The sequence below is a fragment of the Zea mays genome, chromosome 9, assembly GCF_902167145.1.
Source record: "Zea mays cultivar B73 chromosome 9, Zm-B73-REFERENCE-NAM-5.0, whole genome shotgun sequence".
Taxonomy (NCBI): Eukaryota; Viridiplantae; Streptophyta; class Magnoliopsida; order Poales; family Poaceae; genus Zea; species Zea mays.
In genome coordinates, this window is record NC_050104.1 from 98,780,317 (window position 1) to 98,803,058 (window position 22,742).

Sequence of the window (22,742 nt, forward strand, 5' to 3'; positions counted from 1 at the left end):
AGTACAGCTAGATCAACGTGCAAAATAGATTATGACCGAAGGAAAAGAAAAAAGGTGTAAGCATCGGACAACGACATCGTCATAGTTATTGCTACTGACTTTCATATAAAGGTACTGACTTTAATATGGAGTCTTTTAAGAAGTCTTTAAAAGTCTAATTAAAAAAAATAAAGAGACAGACTCTTTGCTAAGAGCCCATCTCTACACAATTATTCATACATATTGTTTCTTAAATATATTTATGATCTAGTTTCTCATAATTGTATCACGAGGTCTCTTAATTGTCTCTGATCCTTAAAAATCGAACCAGTCTTAGGGGTTGTACAAGCCCTAACGCCGCAACAGTTCTGTAGTTGTTTCTATGCAGCGCAGTTGAATGTGGCAATAGTTCTGTAGTTGTTTTTGTGCAGCGCAATTTCAACAAAAATCGAAATGACGCTACATTGGGGCCGTCATCACCGACTCACAGGCATGCCCAGATGGGAAGGCCGATAGGCCAACCGTACCTCGATGAAATTTGCGCAAGTGTCTATCGCGACAGCTAACAGACTATGGGGAAAGAAGCTTGATTTCAGACACTGAGTGGCCTTTCATATGATCACTCGTTGATTTGTAAAATGAAATGCATTCATTCATCAAAATCTGATGGACCACATCAATCCTCAAAAACCAAACACCCAAGAGATTACAAACATACATGTTATCTACTCATAATTCACTAGGGGTATGGGAACCTATAGCTTACTCGAATATTTGTCACCGGCTAATTATTTTTGAACTAAAACACGACAAAATAAAAAAAAATATTTGTCACCGGCTAGTTCATTTTTGAACTAAAACACGACAAATAAAAAAAGAACGGAGAGTACCATGGTATATCATAAATTGGGATTTTTCACCTTTAACAAGTGAATCTGAATGCATAAATGGAACCAAGCTGTTTAAGCCGATTGCGGCAAAATGATGGGTGAATCAGTCAAAATTGGGATGCTGCACACAAAAATTAGGATCGACTAGCCAGATAAAAATCCCCTGCACTTAGAAAAACATGCTTTCCTAGCTGTAACCTGATTAGTGGATAACCTTCGATGCAGTCGACCGTAATCTGGAAGAGTGTAGACAAGTTATAAGCAAAAAAGGAATACCCTTTCTGAAAAGGAAGGACGAAGCATACGGCGTTGACTTCTTACCACGCCATTTCCACTTTGGAACTGGTTCTTCAATCTGGATAGAGATTTTGACAGAAGATATACTCTCAACGCCTCGACATGATTGCTGTTGCCTGTTTCATCAGAGTACGTGCATAAAATTATTCAGACTGTCCACAGGACTGCAGTGTCAATATTGAAATAGCTACTGTCTGCATGGGTAGTTCACAATTGTACTCTGGATTCAGCGAGATTTACCTGAGGCATGAGAAAGAAGATCTGGTGAAATAATCGGGGTGGACCTTGCGATGCATATGACAAATGACATGTCATGTACGTTGTGCGATTCCTCGCCAAGTACTACCTGCAAACACCAGTTTGATAAACTAAATATTACCCAAGTAATCCTAAATGACAGGCTCAAAATGTAGATCAGACATGCGCAGCCTGCTGATTTGTCCATCAAATAGCTTGTCAAACTTGCAAGCCAAGCCAAACAAAAGAAAGATTTTTTTTGTACTTGGGCATACTGTAACAAGAAACTTAAATAAAAGACCCATTGCCATGGAACAAAAGGACATCATCAGAATACAGGCATCTCCAAACGCACTATACTTTTTTCCTGAATACACCTGAGAACTGTTTATCATTCATTAAAGAAAAAATCATGCAAAAAATACATAAGGTGCGCCACTTGCTAAAAAACGCAGTATATAAGCAACAAAACTAAAAGCAAGTACTGGTGACGAACTGAAGATATCAAGGGTGCATATGGTTGAGTAGGATGCAATATTCGAGTTGAATTTGAAGATCATCAATGCAACAAAAAAGGATTCAGTACTGAGGATCGAAACTTACGACATCTGTTGGTGCCATTTCCTTTGGAACGATTGGTGAGCCAAGTGCGTCTCTAATATACTGATCCTGTACAGAAAGTAGTTTTCATGAAAAAAAGTATTCAAAAACAAGAATCGTGTTGATCAACAAATGGTATTCAAAAACAAGAACCGTGTTGATCAACCAGTTATAACTTACCTGTGACTTCAATATCTCTTCCAGAGTGTTTTTGTCATTGCCCACAGATTCGTAATACACATCAACTGGATCAGCAGGTTCAAGCTGAGCAGTCTTTCGTAATTTCTGGATCCTGTTCACAACCTGCACAGAGGTACTTATAGTAATCATAATAAAATATAAATTTAGCAAATAAGCAATCGAGATCCTGGGCAACCTTAGATATTTTTTATACTGAAGTTTCAGAAACAATATTCTAAAACTAGTCCAGAAATAGCTACCTCTCGAGCCACTCCAGCTTCAAACAATGACTGGTCGGTTCGTAGATCCAAAATGACTAAAACATCACCTATAACAAAAGCAATATAGGGATGTTAGCAGAAAAGATTAGCCAAACTAACTAGACAAAGTATCATATTCATGACAAACCATCTCCTGCAGCATCAATCTCCTTCTCTGACACATTTTCAGGACGCTTGAATTGTCGGACAACCTAAAAATAAAAAGGTAAAATTTGTAGAAATGGTGAAGATGCAGAAAACTAAAATAAACACCTTGTGAGGTACTGAGGTCTGATAGGAACATGTTGCACTGAAGTATTTTATGCCCAGTGATGAGCATGTAAGGATGAAAGCGCAAACATGCCACAAACCCTATAACTCTAAGGTCTTCCTTTTTGGGACATGGTAGCCTTCTAATCATACTAATTGAAAACTATTTGCTAGATGGAGATTTTTTTTCAGCATACAAGCACTGGGAAGTTGCAAGCCATAAGCTTATACAGATCTTATGTTGAGTTGTAGACAACTGTTATTGCCATCAAACCAAGGAATGCATGTATATGGAACATTACCTTGATATCATCTAGCTTCAAGCAATGGCCGAAGAATGAAACCTCTCCACTTTTTTCAAATGCTAAGATCTGCTCCTGAGTCATCTTCTTCACCACATTTGATACTTTTCCCATGTCTTTTCCAAGTCTTTTTCCTAGCACGCTATGAAAGACCACAACTATTGAGCAGTGGGTGCAAATGTGCAATATTTGTGCATTTTTTCTATAATACCCAGGAGAGTTGTGTATCTTTGAATTAAGAGAGAGAAAAAGAGGGGTCCGATAAAGCCTACACCCCTACCTCAGACCAAGTCTTTGTTTGTGTACTCTAGTATTAATCCCAACCCACATATATTGAGGTGAATTGGGGTGTAAATTAAACTAATTTACACCTCAATACATGTGGATTGGAATGAATACTTGAGTATCCAAAGCCCTAAGGGGGTGCAAAAACACACAGAAACTTAGAACCAGAAAATAAAAGAGAAGAGAGATACTGAGTAGGGCCTGCCCACGCACCTAAAACAACATTAACTACTGGCCCAAATCCTGCCTTGACCTAAGGCTCTCAAACACTTAATCATACCTGAAATTAGGCTCGGCTCGCAGAGAAGCATACATCAAGGGGTCATTACATGGAGTGACATTCTTAACATTGATTTCCTCCATGACATACTACATGGAATGAAGTAAATGTAGTCAGCATCCACCAATGATGAACCAAATTTTTAGTGAAAACTAAGAAAAACTTGAAATGGATGTGTCTGATTGGTGGCCGCAAAACAGCTCCATAACTTCAGAATGGGAGACAAGCTCAGCGACTACAGGTTTCACTCTAATAATAAACAAACCTCCTTTAGTTTGCCAGTGATGTCTTCAAGGAAGTCATTGTCTGGATGCACAACCACCATTTCCCTGAAACATAAATCAGCCACCACATGACACAGTTGAAAGCTACTAAATGCAGTTTACTTTTTCCCTTTTTATTTTTAAATGTTACAAAAACAAAATTTTAGTATAAAACTCAAATACTGTATTTCCATCTGATTTCAACAGTTTCAACCATCTTGATGTTCATAATTTTTATACAAAGATTCTTCAAGTTACATGTACAGGAATGCAAAAACACAACTCAAATTATAAGCCTTATTATGAGAACCACGACTGCAGCCAAGATTTCTCACATTGCATGCATAGGAGTGTAAGCGTAATCTTCCAAAGTGATTCACACCGTCACAGAAAACATACACATGCAAAAAAATAAGGAAGCCTAGACATACTTGAGTGGTGTTTTGAGAGCTTTGTTATGCCGCTCACGAATATTACGTGCAAGATCAATTATGGTCACCATCCTCTTTACACTTTGCTCAACACGCTCATCTCTCTGGCAATGTAACAAAATCAATCAAACATGTTAGACTACCCGTCTAGGGTTTGTGTTATTCCCCGTGTAATGACCGTTATACCCCCTGTGTAATGGGCCTGGCCCAGTTACCCACTCTATTAATATCACTCCCAACCCCTGTTTAGGGTATGGGTTCCTATTCTAACATGGTATCTTCAGTCTAGGTTTAGGTCTCTGTTTTTCTCTCCCCTGCGCAGCCGCCAGGGGCTCCTCTCCCCTGCAGCCCCCGCCGCCGGCGCCTCCCCCTCCTCTCCCCTGCGTCGGCCGCCGGCACCCAGCCAGCGTCCGCGCCCACGCTCTTCTCCCCTGCCCAGCCGCCGGCCCAGCCTCCCAGCCGTGCGCGCCTCCCTCCCTCAGGCCGCCGCTGCCGAGCGCCCGTACGCAGCCTCCCAGCCGTGCGCGCCTACCTCCCTCCGGCCGCCGCTGCCGAGCGCCCGTGCGCTCGCCTGTGCGCCCGTGCGCTCGTGCCTGCCGCGCCTGCAAGTGCCCGTGCGTCGCGGCCAAGCCGCCAGGACGCCGCCGCGCCGTTCTCCTGCGCCGACCCGACGCCCGCCCTCTGCCCCGACGTCCTCCTGCGCCGTCCCGACACCGACTGCTCGTTCCCGCCGCCAGGATCACGTCTCCGGCCCGACGTCCGTGCGGCCCCTCGTCGCTGCAGTGCTGCACCGCCCAGTCGCATCCCCGCCCGGACGCCGCCGCCACGCCGACCGTCCCTGCTGCGCCATCGCCCCGATGGACGCGGACAACGTCACCACCACTGCGGCCATGCTGGCCGCCTTGGGCACCACCAGCCCCGCGACGCACCCCCCCCATTGCCCCTGCTGAAATCAGCAGCGCGCTCACCCATGGAGGGGCACCCTACATCGCCGGTCTCGGGCCTCTCCACGTCGCTTCCACGCTGCCTCTGTGCCGCGGTTCCCCGCCGGGGTTTCCCGCCTTCGCCTCCCCAACCTGGAGCCACACCGTCGCGCCCTCCGCACTCCCCGCCACCGACTCCCCGCTCGTCGGCACCCTCGCTACGATCCAGGCCGCAGTGTCGGCCTCGCGGGAGCGCGAGCGCGCCGCCTCCCTCGCCCTGGAGCGCGAGCGTGCCCTGGGTGCCGCCCTGACCACCCAGATGGCTACCACGCAGCGCCTCCTCGGTCGCCCGCCGGCCGCCCCTGTGGAACCCCCGGAGGACCCCCTCGCCTCCGACCTCGACGCCGACCTCATCGCTGCTCTCCACGCCCAAGCCGCTGGACTGCACAACATTCGGGCCCTCGTGTCCGTGGTGTTGGATCCGGCGTCTTCCCACTACCCCCGTTGGCGAGGACAGGTCCTTCTCACTCTGCGGCGTTTCGTCCTCGACGATCACGTCCTCGTCGACCACGACGCTCCGCCACCTCGCTCCTGGTGCCTCATGGACAGCGTTGTCCTCTCATGGCTCCACGGCACCATCACCGTTGAGCTCCAGGACATCATCCGCGACCAGGCGGACACTGCGCGCCAGGCGTGGCTCGCTCTCGAGGACCAGTTCCTCGGGAATCGGGATGCTCGGGCGCTCCACCTCGACGCCCAGTTCCACCTATTCTCTCAAGGGGACCTCTCCGTGGGAGAATACTGCCGCCAGATGAAGGGCCTGGCTGACTCTCTCCGCGATCTCGGCGAGCCAGTTGCCGATCGTACCCTGGTGCTGAACCTCCTGCGTGGCCTCAGCCCCCGCTACGGCCACCTGAAGGCTCTCATCAAGAGGAGTGTGCCCTTCCCCACCTTCCACGTCGTGCGGAACGAGCTTCTCCTCGAGGAGCTCACCATGGCGAATGAGGCACCCACTCCTGCCTCGGCCCTCTACAGCGCTCCTACCAGTGGTCAGCCGCCTTCAGGGGGGCAGGCCACCCGTCCTCCGTCGACCGGGGCTCCCACCCGCCCCCCTCCTGCCGTCCCGGCGGCCCCTCGTCCGACCTCCACGGCCGACGGGGGTCGTCGCTCCCGCAAGGGCGGCCGTGGGAGCGGCGGCTCCTCTCGTGGCGGTCCCTCCGGCCGGGGTGGCGGCCACGCGTGGCCGTCATTCTACAACCCCTGGACCGGGACCATCGCCATGTGGCCGGGCCAGGCACCGAGTACCCCCCGTCCTCCGGCACCAGCCCTCCTGACTACACCTCACTACGGCGCACCTCCTTACGGTGTTCCCGTCGTGCCCCAGGCTCCGCCCGCGCTCCTGCCCCCGGGGACCCACACCTCGACGCCTTGGTCCCCGCCGACCGGTGGTTGGGACAGCGCCTCCCTCGCTGCTGCATTCAACACCATGGCGATGACCCCGCCCTCCTCCGACTGGGTGATCGACTCCGGTGCATCGTACCACACCACTCCCACGGCAGGCACGCTCTCTCGCTCTCATCCCCCCTCCCCTCTCACCCATCCTCGATCGTCGTTGGAAACGGTTCCACTCTGCCAGTCACCTCAGTAGGTGCCTCGGTTCTCCCTGGGCCGTTTTACCTCAACGATGTTCTCGTAGCTCCCCACATCACTCACAACCTTCTTTCTGTTCGTCGATTCACCACTGACAACTCTTGTTCCATTGAGTTTGACCCCTCTGGTTTTTCTGTGAAGGATCTGGCCACCAGGACCCTTCTCGCCCGCTGTGACAGCTCGGGGCCACTCTACACGCTCCAGCCCTCCACCGCCGGCGTGTCTCCACCTCCTGCCCTGGTCTCCACCACCTCCTCCACCACATGGCATCGACGTCTCGGCCATCCTGGACCTGACGTCATGACCAAGATTACCAGTAGTCTAGATCTTTCATGTAGTAGGGGACATTTTGAGGGTCTCTGTCATGCTTGTCAGTTAGGCCGACATACTCGTCTCCCATTTACTACTTCTTCTCGGGCTGAGCAGGCTTTTGACCTGGTTCATTGTGATCTTTGGACCTCCCCTGTACTCAGTCTTTCTGGCTATAAATATTATTTGGTGATTTTGGATGATTTTTCCCATTTTCTCTGGACCTTCCCGCTTCGGTTGAAGTCGGACACATTCACCACCCTCACACACTTCTTCACCTGGGTATCCACTCAGTTTCGTCGCCCGGTCCGTGCTCTGCAGTGTGGCAATGGTCGCGAGTTTGATAACCACGCCTCTCGCTCCTTCTTCCTCACTCATGGCGTCCAGTTGCGTCTCTCGTGCCCCTACACTTCTACACAGAACGACCGAGCCGAACGCATGATCCGCACCACCACTAATATGCTCTGTTGCCTCCTCTTCCAGGCGTCTCTCCCTGCCAGCTACTGGGCAGAGGCCCTGCACACTGCCACCCACCTCCTCAACCGTCTTCCCTCGAAGGCGGTTCGCCACCCTACCCCCCACTTCGCCCTATACGGCACAACCCCTTCCTATGACCACCTTCGCGTGTTCGGCTGTGCCTGCTACCCTAACACTTCCGCTACCGCTCCACATAAGCTTTCTCCTCGCTCCACCCGCTGTCTATTCCTTGGCTACTCCCCTGACCACAAGGGATACGGTGTCTGGACCTCGCCTCCCACCGCATCATCATCTCTCGTCATGTCATCTTTGACGAAGATGTGTTTCCCCTTGCTGGCTCCACCCCACCCACCGATCTTGACTCCCTCCTCGAGTCCGATCCGATTCCTCCCCCACCTTCGGCTCCCCGTCTTGCGCCGTTACCTGCTCCTCGTGCGGCCCCCACAACCTCTTCCGCGACTCGCGCGGCCCCGTCAACCCCGCCTGCGCCACGCGCGGCCCCGTCGACCCCGCCTGCGCCACGCGCGGCCCCATCGATCCTGCTTGCGCCACGCGCGGCCCCGTCGACCCCGCCTGCGCCACGCGCGGCCCCATCGATCCTGCCTGCGCCACGCGCGGCCCCGTCGACTCCGGCTCGATTCGCCAACCCCGCCCTCGTCTACCATCGCCGCGGCCACGCCACTACCTCGGCGCCCCCCGACTCGGGCCCGTCGACGAGCGCGGCCCGATTCGCCGACCCCGCCGTCGTCTATCACCGCCGTGAGCCGGCCCCACCAGCCGCTCCCGACGTTCCGGCGGCTCACTCCGAGTCGTCCGTATACCACCCGGTCGCCATCCACCGCGACCCCGGGCACGTCCACCCGATGGTGACTCGGCGCGCTGCTGGCGTTCTCCGCCCCGTCGACCGGCTCATCCTGGCAGCCGCTACGACCAGCACTCCCCCCGACGCTTCCCCGGTACCCTCCTCCGTTCGCACTGCCCTCGCCGACCCACATTGGCGTCGCGCTATGGAGGAGGAGTACGCGGCCCTCTTGGCCAACCACACCTGGGACCTGGTGCCGCGTCCACCAAGCACCAACGTGGTCACCGGCAAGTGGCTATTTCGCCACAAGCTGACCTCGGACGGCTCCCTCGACCGCTACAAGGCCCGTTGGGTCCTTCGGGGCTTCACCCAGCGCCCCGGAGTGGACTACGACGAGACCTTCAGCCCTGTCGTCAAGTTCGCCACTGTTCGCGCCGTCCTCTCCCTCGCCCTCTCCCGCGACTGGGCGATCCATCAGCTCGATGTCAAGAATGCCTTCCTCCATGGCACTCTGACGGAGACTGTCTACTGCAGCCAGCCCACCGGCTTCGTCGACGCTGACCGTCCGGACCTGGTCTGCCGGCTGAACCGGTCCCTGTACGGCCTCAAGCAGGCACCACGGGCTTGGTACAGTCGCTTCGCCTCCTACCTGGCCTCCGTCGGCTTCGTCGAGGCCAAGTCGGACACGTCCCTGTTCATCTACCGGCGCGGCGACGACACCGTCTACCTCCTGCTCTACGTCGACGACATTGTGCTCACGGCATCCACCGCCGACCTCCTTCACCGCACGATCGTCGCCCTTCAGCGGGAGTTCGCGATGAAGGACCTGGGGCCCCTCCACCACTTCCTCGGCATCACCGCCGAACGTCGGCCTCAGGGTCTCTTCCTCCACCAGCGCCAGTACGCCATCGACATCCTGGAGAGGGCTGGCATGTCTGACTGCAAGCCCTGCTCCACGCCTGTCGACACTCAGGCGAAGCTCTCTGAGGACGACGGGCCTCCGGTCGCCGACGCGACGTCATACCGGAGCCTCACCGGCGCGCTCCAGTACCTCACGTTCTCCAGGCCCGACATCGCCTACGCCGTCCAGCAGGTGTGCCTGCATATGCACACTCCGCGGGAGCCCCATCTCACTGCGCTCAAGCGGATTCTACGCTACCTCCGCGGCTCCCTCGACTACGGCCTCCTACTCCGCCCATCCCCGACGTCGGAGCTCGTGGTCTACACCGACGCTGACTGGGCTGGTTGTCCCGACACGCGCCGGTCCACCTCCGGCTACGCCGTCTTCCTGGGCGCCAACCTCGTCTCTTGGGCCGCCAAGAGACAGCCCGTCGTCTCTCGCTCCAGCGCTGAGGCCGAGTACCGTGCCGTGGCCAACGGCGTGGCCGAGGCCTCCTGGCTGCGTCAGCTCCTCCACGAGCTCCACAGTCCCCTCCAGCGCGCCACCCTCGTCTACTGCGACAACGTCAACGCGGTCTACCTCTCCACCAACCCCGTGCAGCATCAGCGCACGAAGCATGTGGAGATCGACCTGCACTTCGTCCGCGAGCGTGTCGCTGCCGGTGACGTCCGCGTTCTCAGCGTCCCCACCACGCTTCAGTTCGCCGACATCTTCACCAAGGGGTTACCGTCGAGTGTCTTTTTAGACTTTCGATCCAGTCTCAACATCTGTACAGGCTAGAGTTGTGACTGCGGGGGGGTGTTAGACTACCCGTCTAGGGTTTGTGTTATTCCCCGTGTAATGACCGTTATACCCCCTGTGTAATGGGCCTGGCCCAGTTACCCACTCTATTAATATCACTCCCAACCCCTGTTTAGGGTATGGGTTCCTATTCTAACAAAACATTTAAGTCATAAGCCAATCTGCTAAAATAAGACACAATGGAATGTTTAGAATTTAGATGAACAATTACCTCGCCAGTTGTGGAAGGGAACTTGCAAAAGTGGATGCTCTCCTCAGAATTACTTGACACCTTCCGCAAATTTTGATAAAGAACTTCAGTAAAGAATGGTGTAAATGGAGCCATCACCACGCAAGTTGTTACAAGAACCTGCATTTTCATAATTCGGGTATCTTATAAGCAATTGCAGAAAGAACCAGCAAGAAATAAAAAAACGAAGTATGCATGATTGGGAGCTTTAAATATTTGAAGGTACAGAAATGATGAAACGCATGATATTTGGTTTCCAGGATTGTTTCAGATGTTCAGATTAACATATCACAGTGAAGCAAAACAACAGAATCACCGCAGTACCACCCTAACTATACAAATTATGTATGAGCTTGCTTTAAAATACCATTTTCAGTAATATATAAACACTTTGCAGCAGCACTGACCAGATGAAGTGCATGCTACATGATATATACTTACATGGTAGAGTGTTGAAAGAGAAATTCTGCAGTCTTCTTCTCCAGTACGCCCTTTGAACCGTTTGCGGTTCAAACGCACATATATGTTAGTAAGATAGTCAATGTATTTTACCAAATACGGCACAACCTGCAGGAGTAATTATATCAAATGATCATAACACAGAAAGATCTTACAAGGGAACTAATATCCAGAAAAAACTGTGAAAGCATTCAACCGTGTAAAGCCGATATGCATCCATCTCCTGGTGAACAAAGCTAACTAGACTTTCAGTTGCAGAGTTTATCCAGTGATCCAACACATTGGATGACTTCAGAAGTACCACTTGTTCCATCGGAGAAAATGAGGCAAGACCCTCAACTTCCAGTCTCTTTGCATTTTGGACAAAAAATCTATATGCGTTATACCATGGGAGGAAGACATCTTTCACCTGATAAATTAAAGCATGTCAAATTGTGGGTCAGATTGGGGGCCATGCCCTTTTCCTCAAGATAGCAAAAAATGATAGCTTTGGGTAAATAATATCATGTGATCTATGTATACCAGTAGCCTGACCAAAAGATAATAAGGAAACACGGAACTTAAAATAAATTAACTTACAACAGCAAAGACACCAGTACGTTTGAATCGTAGAGACTCTGCACGTACAACTGGGGAGTTTACCAAATATAGTCGCAGAGCATCCTGAAACAGAACAGAATTCATTCTAACTACAAATTCTAACACCGAGTCTGTTGCATGTATCTTTCAGTAATAGCCATTGGCTTATTCAAAGCAAGCAGCCAGGCATCACATACCGCTCCAAACTCATCAATGAGATCCTTGGGTGGAGGATAGTTCTTTTTACTCTTGCTCATTTTCTTACCATCCTCAGCCAAGACAAGCCCATTGCATATAAGATTCTTAAATGCAGGCTTCCCAAACAGTGCTGTTGAGAGAACCATCAGAGTATAGAACCTGCAGTATGAAGGCACATCATAAAGGTGAAATACCCACTATTAATAAATATGGCATAAAGGCATGAATAAAAGTGTACTAGTCGGTTGCCCGTCACTACGGTTTCTATATTCAAAATATTTACAATATCTATTCTTTGTTGAACACAAATGGTTGAGTTCCAGTGGTTAGAACCTAGGTGTGGAAAGAGGGAGGGTGACGGTTCGAACCCCAACACAACGCTCATTTTTGGAAATTTATTTCACTCGCTGCGCTCGCTGAAGGAGACGACGCAAGAAACTCCCACTTAAATATAGTAGAGATTAGTCATGATTACAAACTTTCAGCACCATATACAATTATAAGAAGGACAAACTTTCAGCACCACTTAAATATAGTAGAGATTAGATCAAAAAATGAAATTCTATTCTTAACAGCCTTGGGAGGAACTAATCTAGGATTAAACAAAACAGAAGTATTAACAACTAGACCATATACAAAAATGTAGATCAATGCAGATTACACATTTTGTAAGAAGGACATGAAGTGTAAAGGACTTAAGGACATAAGTATAAAGTGGAAGAAATTAAGAGCCTTTTAGTGATAAAACTTGATAAGCATGAACATGACAAAGAAATAGAGTGAGGTCAAGTGTAGTAAAGTATTCATGTTTTCTGCTCAAAAATGAAGTGTAGTTTGGTCAACAATATGTGTGTTGAGTAGATGTCCAGGTTCTTGCTAGTGTCTAGGTTTGTAGTCATTAATGGGCAGATTTCTAGCTAATAGTTAAGGAGAATAATAGGCAATCATCACAAGTGCAATGCTGTATAACTGAGGCTATTTCAGCAATGTTTGTTGCCATTGCTCTGCTACATAGATACACCAAAACCAGAAAAGTTTTTTAAGTCATTAGGTAGAGAGCCATAGAGCAAGTTCTAGGAAGTAAATGGCTTCAAAACAAATAGACCTCAGCCCTTGATTGGTCCTTCAGGATCCGCATGAGTATATGCCATAAAAAACATGTAAAGCGTATAAACATGAAATATCACTGCAGGCCATAATTGAACAAACTGAAGAAGAAAATGAACCCTCCAATCACTGCGACACTGCCTAATGAAACTTTTATACCACTCCATATTGTTCTGAAAGAGAGTAACGAACCATCCACGGGTTTGATCTAAACCCTCTGCCACAAAATTGCCAGGAAAGTTCTTTTCAAATAGTTCCCGATTCTCAAATGGATAGTGAATGTAGGCATATGGCATTGACCCACTCTCGAACCAGCAGTCGAAAACCTGGGTAACAACCATTTGCTTAGTGGACCATTTCAAAACTGAAGACATTGATATGCTCGAACATTCATGTTAATGGTATTCACAAGCCAAGTTTTCACACACATAAAAAAGGGTGTATGCAGTGCTGAAAGCTCCCACACAAGGTGGGCCCGTGAAAGGAAATTTCTTAATATGAAGAGCTCTGATCAAGAAAAGCCAAAAATAGATGTAACCTATCAACCCAGCAGAGATTAGGTTAATTGTTTCAGAAATCTTGAAGCGCAGTGGGCGTTCTTATGCCAGTCCTATATATGCATCTGGCTCCCTCACATTGTGCACCCAAATATATAGAGAAGCTCCCTTGGATAGAACCCACTCCCAAAGAATAAAAATTCATGCTGCTCGCACCTTCGACTCTTTGCCTCCTGCCTACTGGGCATCGCAGATGAGCAGTCACAGATCCCACAGCCGACTGCTCGCACCGGCCAGGTGGAGAACTATGTCCGAGCGGCATGGCAGCGACTTCACGCCCGCACCGCCATGTCCTTCCTCTCGTGCCCATGCCACCATGTATCCTCCACACATCTGAAACCGTCGCGTCCTCCCTCTCGCGCTCGCCAGGTGAAGTGGGGGAAGGAGGCTACAATGGTGAGGAGGGACAAGGGAGTAGCCATGGAAGAGAGCAAGTAGGAATCTGGATTGGTTGGGATAAAAAAAGGGATGGGCATGGGAGGGAGAATCTGAGGAGCTGATGCACATGTCGATAGGGAGAGAGAAGGCTGGCTGATTTTTCTTATTCTCATGGGTCTCACTTACAAAGGGCAGGCCTGGTGCAGTGGTGAGAGCTGTCTCACTGAGTCACCAGGTCGCGGTTTCGAAGCAGCCTCTCTGCATTTGCAGGAGAAGGCTTGCCTCGGTTTATCCCTTTCCGAGACCCCACTCATGTCTGATCCTCCAGTACTTGGTATGCCCCCATGGGTCCCACTTACGGATCCAATACACTGTCTTTTAATAAGCGATGTGCAATCATTGTATAGAACTAGGGTTCGATCTATACATTGTGGATGCCCTTACTGCATATCACTGCTTCCAATTCAAACTTCAAAAGGGAACTTACATTTAGCCAACAACATCAGCATAACTAAGGTAACATCTGATGCTACAGCAATCTAAGCAAATAAGAGAAGGCATTTCTCACCTATAGATAAATAAAAACCTTGATTGATATAGATTTGGTTAATACTCAATCCAGTCACTAGTATCACCTAATATTGTTAGGGGGATGCAAATTAGTATTATGAATTAATTTGCATCTCCTAGCAACATGTATTAGCGACTGGAGGGGGTATTCAGAACACCAGAAGTTTGTTTTCATGAGACCAAATTGCTACAGCTAGTCATATTACAGATTACTAGCAGCAAACTTTTTGCAATTGAATCATCTGGAGTCTACTACACAAAGATTTCATTTCCACCTATCTCCCATCTTAATATCTTAATGCCTAATGGAAACTGGAAAGCTAAAAAGAAATAATCAATAAATAAAAAAGTATCAAAACATCAATGTAAAGTAAGATGTACAGCACGTTAGCACATGCAAATAAGAATCAGTACTTAAGAGTACAATGAAACTTACATCATCAACACGTTTGAGCACCCCAAACTCAGGTCCTCTCTTAGAGGGAATTGTAATATCATCAACATAGTGTCGGTGAAGATCAGTGACCTGATGTTATATTTAGAAAGAAATATCAAAGGTTACTACGACAAGTCCAGAGTGATATCAAGATAATCTTGAAATAACAGGTCTCTATTGCTAGCCATAAGAAATGTCTAAGCACCAAAGAACGAGAGAATGTAACAAATTAACCATTGTTACAGATCTTCAATAAAGATACTGTGAAGTCACAAGAATGCTTATCCAAATAATTGAATTCATCCTGCAAGTACTAAGAGAGATGTTAACCTTGACTCCAGATAATTTTTCAAGCTTCTCTATAGAATCCATAACAACAATTTCTTCACCATCTTGACTTATCCACAGTGGAAGTGGAGTACCCCAGAATCTACTTCTGCTAACAGCCCAATCACGAGCACCTTCAAGCCAGTTGTGAAATCTTTTTTCCTGCAGGAAACCATTGTTAAAGAATAAACCAAGTTAAAACAAAAGCCTTTCGCAACATCCTTCATAAATATGTCTACAGTACAAAACAGTGTTTCGCACGCCCGTATACACGGTCTACTGGAGACAGCCTAAGTGCTACCTCAAAGTCACTCTCCATCCACCTTATCTTTAAAAAAAGAGTCGATTTTAGGGGAACTGCTGTGGGAAAAAACCGATTTAGGTTGGATTTATGTTTAGGGAAAAAACAGCCATCCATGTGTCTGAACCTTGACTTGTGGTTTCTGTTGGGTTTCAACTCTACCATGCTCTAACTTGCTTGGGACTAAAAGGCTTTGTTATTATTGTTATGTTTAGTATGGAGTATGGACCCTATATAAGGAAATCAGATATCTAATATTTTGTGGACTCTTGGAAATGCTCTTGTGCAGATCTTCATCTAGACTGTAAAAATTCAGGTACTGACCACTTATTCCTAATGGTCCATTATGTTGAATCCCTGATCAAAACCCTCCTTGTTTTTACAACTACCTTTAGACAATACAGACTGAGTTCCATTATTTACAAAGATAGCCAGAGTCGTATTGAGGTTTTACCAATTGGTACCAGTATTCCCTGTGATGATTGTCCACAAGTGAATTTTAGATAATACTTAAGAATTCAAAAGCTTGCAATTAGATAGCTGTGACAAACAGTGCACACTACCAAAAGAAGAGTTTTTTTAGACTGATAGCAGAGCTTGTGGAAAGAAACTAGAATAATCCAGTCTTCATTGATAAAATTGATACACCTAGAATATTTACATATAGAGCTAGCCTTAGCAATCAAATGACTCAGATGTAAATACTCAAATCTACACCCTCCACATTTTTTTTCTCGAACACGCAGAGAGCTACATATCATTATATTAAGAAGAATATGTAGTGTAGGTGGCTCGTACAATCCCTTAGAAGGGCATGATCAGTACAGTAGAAAATCACTGAAAACAAACTAAGCATCCCTCAGATTAAATTACTGAGTGTATTCATTTCGTTGGGACAAAACTTCGAACAACAATTACTCAATTAGTATGCCACTAATCTGATACACCAAAATCATAATCACAAATATTTTCCAATACAAAACTAGTTGCATCAATTTATATTGCAAAGTCATCTATTAATAAAGAAACTGTTGTCCAAAGGCTCACCCTAACAAAACAAAATACACCTACTAAAATGGAGTAATCTGATGCTCTTAGTAATCTTATCTTCAGAAAACTAAAATCCCTAATTCTGGGGCTACTATATTTGGTTGTTACACACCTACTTAACCTGGTTGAGCCTTCACCCATGCCATAGCATACATCCAAGGGTTCAACCAATCTTATGTTTTACTAGGTTTATAGAAAATAGTATCGACATTTGTATCTTTAATTCAGTTTACTACGAAAATATATAGTGATTAATCTAATGATGATTATTTGATATCATAAAACATTAGTATTTTTTTGTACATATTTGGTCAAATTTCAGATTGGTTGACTCTTCGAAGTGCGAGGTGTGCATTTATTTTGGGATGGAGGGAGTACATGTCTCCATGCAATGCACCTCCATAATCACAAAATACAGAAGCTCTAAGGAGATATAGCCATGAGATACTCGCATGCCATCTAAATTCTATGGGTTTCAAAATACGGTTTGGGCTATGAGGAGTGCCTGGCTGCCTTCACACAGTGTTTTTCCATACAAGGATCCGTCCTCATGGCACTGTCAGGAGCAGAAAGCCATAAAATACCTTAACATAGTCAGGCACCCAGTAAGTCTCCTTGTTACATTCCAGCAACTGGTCTTTAATCTTCTCAACCTTGACAAACCTACAGCAAATCTCTTTCAGGCTACATCCCTCAAATAGAAACAAGTATTGCAGAAGAACATAATGAAAATAAAGGGCAAATGAGCCAATAACATGGTAACATATACAACAATAATAACAAAGCCATTTAGTCCCAACCAAGTTGGGGTAAGCTAGAGACAAAACCACACATGAGGCTGTCTCCAACAACGTCATCTAAATTCCATCATCTAAAGGAATATTCCGTGTCCTTTACAGTGCACTCTAAAAGATTATGTCCTCTATATCATCTCGTTCTCCAACAGCGTCCTCTAAATTCCATCCTCTATAAAAATAGTATTACCAGACTTGGTATTCTACATTTTTTAATATCAGACGCATAGAAAAAGGTCTCGTCCCATTATTAAAATATGACCTATACTAATTTTTCTTCACCTAAAATAGTACACCTTTTTTATTAAAAAGTTTTGTTCGCATGTCTCAAAAAATAAAATACTATACATATTACATTCTTCATTATTTAGCCTTACTCATTCTTATTTTATACACAACTTTTCATTAACCAAGACCATGTACGGCTCCAACCGGCGCTCTCCGTGCGTCTGTCCCAGCGCAGAAGGGAGCAGGAACCATGGATAGCGGACGCCCGTACAACCTCCAAGTTTAGAGTGTCCAGTGACGCACACTATTTTTACCGGACGCATTGTCGTGTCCAGCTGGAGGGCTAGAGGAGCTCGGCGTCCCCCAAATTTAACGTACAGGACCATATACAGGGCCCTTGCTGGAGAGAGCCTAAGCCACGGCCAAAAAGGAAAACTAATATAAAGCATTTTGTATAAAGCATTGGTAATGGTAATATTACTAGGGATAAAGAAAACGAAAATGGCTCGAAAGGATAGTTTATTGTGTATATGGCTCATGATAACATGGTAAAGACATCCAGAAGTGATCAATACATGTGGTACGAGGAATTGGTAATGGGGAGGCTTGTCAGGTTAAAAGAATAAGATGCATTGGTACTAACATGAAATGATGAAATCAAGCTGAATGGTCAAATCATAAATTATCAGCATATGGACAACATATATGCACAGTATTAATAGAAGGTTACCAGCTTGGAACAGCCCGATAAATAAGAGGAGTGCCCGATCGCCAACAAAATGGATAAGAGTGCTCAATACTCCCTTTACTAATGAGTCTTCCTTTATCCTGTTCATGTTGTTTATCACTTTTCAGAGCACAATCCTCAGGAAAATAAAAAAGTGGGTCATAATAGCATCGAAACTGAAATATTTTAGCATTTATCTTATCAGACAAGTGTATAAAATTTGTAGGTAAAGGAATGCTGATCGGACAACTTGAAGCAAAGATTATCTAAAGACTCATATGAGATATTAGTCCATGCAAAACTGAAACATCAACTTGCCTTAACAGCATTGATGATATCCTTGTCGGCTTCTTTGACATATCGCCCTTTAAAATCAGATATTTTTTCAATAAAACATCCGTCGTCATCAACAGCAACAACAAGTCCAGCAGTCTGCACATGAAACATCAAAAAAGATAAAACAGTATTAATAAAAAACACAAAAGATAACACAGTATTAAGTTGTGTACAACAACTAGTTCAACCCAAAAGCTTAAGCCGATGGAGAGAGGTGGGCAATTCACTTGTATTCTAACAAATAGAGAGAAAAACTAAAGCAAGGTCATGCTTGCATAAACAAAAACAGCTGGCAAGAGATACAACGTACAAAAAGATGCATAAAGTCATACTAACTAATATGATCATCATTCTTAGAAATTGGAAAATAAGAATAAGAAATCAGATAGAACCATTGCATCACATCGCCTAAGAGATGGTTTGCATCAATCAAAGAAGCATGACAAGTATATCATTCATGATAATTAGCAATGTTGTGGCAAAAAGGTAATGCAATGCAAACTGTGAACAATAGAAAAAAAAAACCGACGTAAGCTCTACCTCTATATTAAGATTCAAATTCACATGTGCATAGTATGTGCTTCACTGATGTTTTGCGGGCGGGGGGTAATGCGTTAAAGAGAGATGTTAGAATAAATGTGTGTTCATGCATTCAGCATTTATGTTGTAAATTGTATCTTTAGCATGCTGAATGGATAGTGGTAAAGGGTGGAGGCAGCAGGCTACCACGTTCCTTTCCAAAAATTGATATATTGTCAGATCATCAATGGTTTGATAGTGTCATTTTAACTTAAATACATAGGGCTATCCTCCAAGTTCCTGAAAAGGAGATTGTTGGTTTACTGATCTTCCCATTTCTCTCAACCTCTGAATAATTTAGCCTTAGCGCCACATCAGTGAGAATATACACGAATTAAATGAGAATAAATCCAACCTCAAATATCCCAGCAGCAAGGCAAACACGATGGTCGTCTTCACCAAAAGCAGGAGCACAATGAACAACACCCGTTCCACTATCATCCGTGACATAGTTATCCGCAATCACTCTAAAGGCAGTCCCTTGAAGTTCAATGAAAAAGTCAAATAGAGGAGTATATCTGTAACCACAAAAAAAGGTAACAGCCATAAGAACCAAAAGGCTCCAGATACATACTCCAGTAATCCTTTGCTATCACATGAATTTGATATTATCGAACAACCTTCAGCAAGTAAGACTTAAGAGTGGTGGTGCTTGGTAAATGAATAATATCCACAACCTACAATACTTCAGTAAAGTGTGGAGTGGAACTGTTGTTGGAGACTTGGAGTAAGCAAGCTATATCAATGCAAGATATCCAAATGCAGAATGTTTTGTAAAGTTGTAGATGGATGTCCAAAGTCCAAAGCTATATGGATTTATCAGTTATGAACTTAGCTCAGAGAAGAAACACCTTATAAAATAAATCAGTGGCTAACATAAGGATAACAGGAAGGTAGTCTAAGGAAGACCTTCATATTCCAGTCGCACCATGAGTAAATAGAATTGGAAATTCTAGTTCATAAGTTTTAACACGGAAGTGCTGGTAAGTGATGATACATGTAATGTAGATCACATTAACATAATGGTGTGGATATCATATCCTACGTAAACAAGTCCAACTACAAGATTGATCTAAATTTAAAAGAGTACTCACTTTAAGCCAACCAAGGATACCCCAGGAATCTTTGACAACAGCTCATATGATTCCTTGTCCAAACCATCCTGAACAGCTTCAATATTGCTTCCCTTTGAAGGTGCCTGCTTCTTTCCTGAAGCTTTGGCCTTAACTGGTAACTGCCCAAGCCTGGATTCTGCAATAACATATACTGCTCCATTTGATTTGTCTTTAACCTGTTTGTACACAGTAAGTGTCCTCAATGGAATGTAATAAACAGCAGTTTACAAGTTGAGAAGTGTGTGAATGGCAAATATCCAATAAACTGGGGTGGCTTGTAGACATGCAGCGGAATAGGAAGACAGTGTACCAAAATTACAAAAAGAAAAGAAAAATAGGGTTCAAAACAGCAAAGTACCAACCTTTGCATATGTAAGATTGGCATTGACACACAGCGCTAGGTTACTTGGAAGTGTCCAGGGTGTTGTAGTCCATGCAACAAGAGCTGCATTGTCCGCATCGCCAACAATAGGGAAGGATACCATCACCGCTGGGTCAGGAACAGTCTAGGATACAACTTAAAAGTCAGTTACTATAAACAGCAACAATAAAATTAGCTAGGTCAGCTAGGAAGCCAATAACCAACCCTATAGTCCAGTGCTGCCTCAAAGTTTGACAGTGCAGTTTTGCATCCTGTGCTGTAAGGCATGACCTATACCAAGAACAAAGAGTTCATGAGGTTTTAAGAAATTCCCTGCAATACAATGAACAAAAATATAACTTAGATCCATTTCCTCATTTCTATTGTCAGACTATCTCCAGCAGACTCCCTATCCCACTTCCTATATTACTCCCTATTTTAAACTCCACTCTACAAACAGTATAATCTACAATGTAAAACAGTACTTTGTACGGCCGTTTACACGGTCTGCTGGAGATGGCCTCAGATACTCTATTTGTTTCTTGTTTTTCTCTTCAGTCGAGAAGGGTTCAAAACAATTTGTACAAAAATAGTACTTGCTGTACATTAGCAGCAATTACAGTGCACAGATTATCCTACAAGCCACACATAACTCCCAAGATTACAACCACACCACACGCCTAAAGAAACATGTGTGCTGTCACAAAGCCGAGATCAACAAAATAAAAATGGCATTCTCTTACCTTACAGAAGCAATATTTAAAGCAAGCTAAAAGCTCATATGCAAAATTATAGATCTAATCATAAAGCAGCATATAAGCATAATAACAGTAAAATGTGTAAGGAGATGTACTTCTCGCATTGAGAGGCAGCAGAATTTGCAATGCAGTCGCTATGCAGTCAAAGACACTGTTAAGTTCCCAATTCACTGAACGCTAAGCTTGTCCAACTAAATCCATCGAATCCTACGTTTGTTAAACTTTGTATAACTCAGAATTTTGAGAACCAACATACTCAAAAATTAGCTATGAGGGAGGTTAGAAATGCGACCTTGAAACCCCTATAGACGAGGTCCTTCTCCCATAGCTGGGCAAACACCCACCAGACGCTCTCCATGAAGTTGAGGTCCATGGTTTTGTAGTCGTTCTTGAAGTCAATCCACCTCCCCGTGCGTGTAACCATGGCCTCCCACTCGGAGACGTACTTGGTGACGATGCTGCGGCACGTCTCGTTGTACTTGCCGATGCCGAGGTCGAACACCTGCTGCCGGTTGGTGATGCCGAGCGCCTTATCGATCTCGAACTCGACGGGGAGTCCGTGACAGTCCCATCCGAACCGTCGCGAGACGTGGCGGCCTCGCATCGACTGGTGCCGGGTGACCACGTCCTTGATGGTACCGGCGAGTATGTGGCCGTAATGGGGCAGGCCCGTGGCGAAGGGGGGACCGTCGTAGAATACGAACTCCTCGCCGCCCTCCGTGCGCCGGAGCTGCTCGTGGAAGGCGTCGAGCTTCGCCCACAGCTCGATCACCCCCTCCTCCTGCTCCGGGAAGGAGAAGTCCTTCCCCTCGCACACGTCGTCCATGGCCTCCTATCCTGCAGTCGCGGCGGCGCTGGAGGTAGCTGGGATTCCGAGCGAGACGGGGAATGGGGCTAGGGTTTCGAGCGATGGTGCGTAGGCGGCGGCGAAAGGTAGGGAATGGGATTCGCTTGGAAGGGGAAGACGAGGGTTTAGTGGCCAGCTGAAGCTATGCTCACGTGCTACGGAGGGTCCGAATCCGAACGCGGTTTTTTCATCTTCATCTTTTTTTTTAGGGCTTGTTCGGTTATTCCCAATACACATGGATTGGATGGGATTGGAAAAAATTGAGAAGAGATTTGACTTGTTTGGGATTCAAACCCATCCAATCCTACTCAATCCACATGGATTGAGAGCTAACCGAACAAGCCCTTATGCGGTCGTCGTTCCCTTCCCCCGCATGTTGAGCTACTTTGACATGGTTTTTTAGGCAGCTCCACCTCCAGCATGAACACTATCAAACGGTAAAAAAAAGGTTTTTCTTGAGAGCCTTTCAAGAACTGAAGTCGTTTTTTATTGGAAGTCAGGTCATTAAAAACCTAGCTTATATCAGCTCATTCTATATTTTTCTCATACACTATTTGAGAGAAACACATTAGAAATTATTTTGCTAAACGAATTACAAAATGGTTGTGACATCTTAAAAAAGCCAAGGAGACAAAGCCCGAGTTGTTTTCATAGTAATCGGAACCCTAG

General features: G+C 46.1%; 1 protein-coding gene across 1 annotated transcript; it reads right to left on the bottom strand.

The window, feature by feature from the left end:
* Positions 1–794: 794 nt before the first annotated feature.
* Positions 795–22,285, bottom strand: LOC100273774 (Isoleucine--tRNA ligase cytoplasmic). Its single transcript, XM_008661558.4, has 27 exons — positions 21,519–22,285; positions 20,694–20,759; positions 20,470–20,613; positions 20,087–20,283; positions 19,348–19,510; positions 18,396–18,509; positions 18,081–18,178; positions 16,913–16,991; positions 14,981–15,139; positions 14,651–14,740; positions 12,902–13,035; positions 11,602–11,761; positions 11,405–11,488; positions 11,022–11,234; positions 10,808–10,933; positions 10,349–10,486; positions 4,275–4,378; positions 3,846–3,909; positions 3,581–3,669; positions 3,016–3,157; positions 2,592–2,655; positions 2,444–2,511; positions 2,184–2,306; positions 2,007–2,072; positions 1,407–1,512; positions 1,191–1,282; positions 795–1,105 (listed from the first exon to the last, which is right to left on the bottom strand). The coding sequence occupies exons 1-27, from the start codon at positions 22,050–22,052 to the stop codon at positions 1,004–1,006; spliced, it is 3,519 nt and encodes a 1,172-aa protein (XP_008659780.1). The 5' UTR covers positions 22,053–22,285; the 3' UTR covers positions 795–1,003.
* Positions 22,286–22,742: the final 457 nt, after the last annotated feature.

What these genes read in the sequence shown, in the direction of transcription:
- LOC100273774 (XM_008661558.4), bottom strand. Translation starts at nt 22,052, where the DNA reads ATGGACGACGTGTGCGAGGGGAAGGACTTCTCCTTCCCGGAGCAGGAG. An exon ending in TTAGATCAAACCCGTGGATG is followed by an intron (nt 11,762 to 12,901) that starts GTTCGTTACTCT and finishes TTCATACTGCAG; the next exon opens with GTTCTATACTCTGATGGTTC. An exon ending in ATGCATATCGGCTTTACACG is followed by an intron (nt 10,934 to 11,021) that starts GTTGAATGCTTT and finishes TTACTCCTGCAG; the next exon opens with GTTGTGCCGTATTTGGTAAA.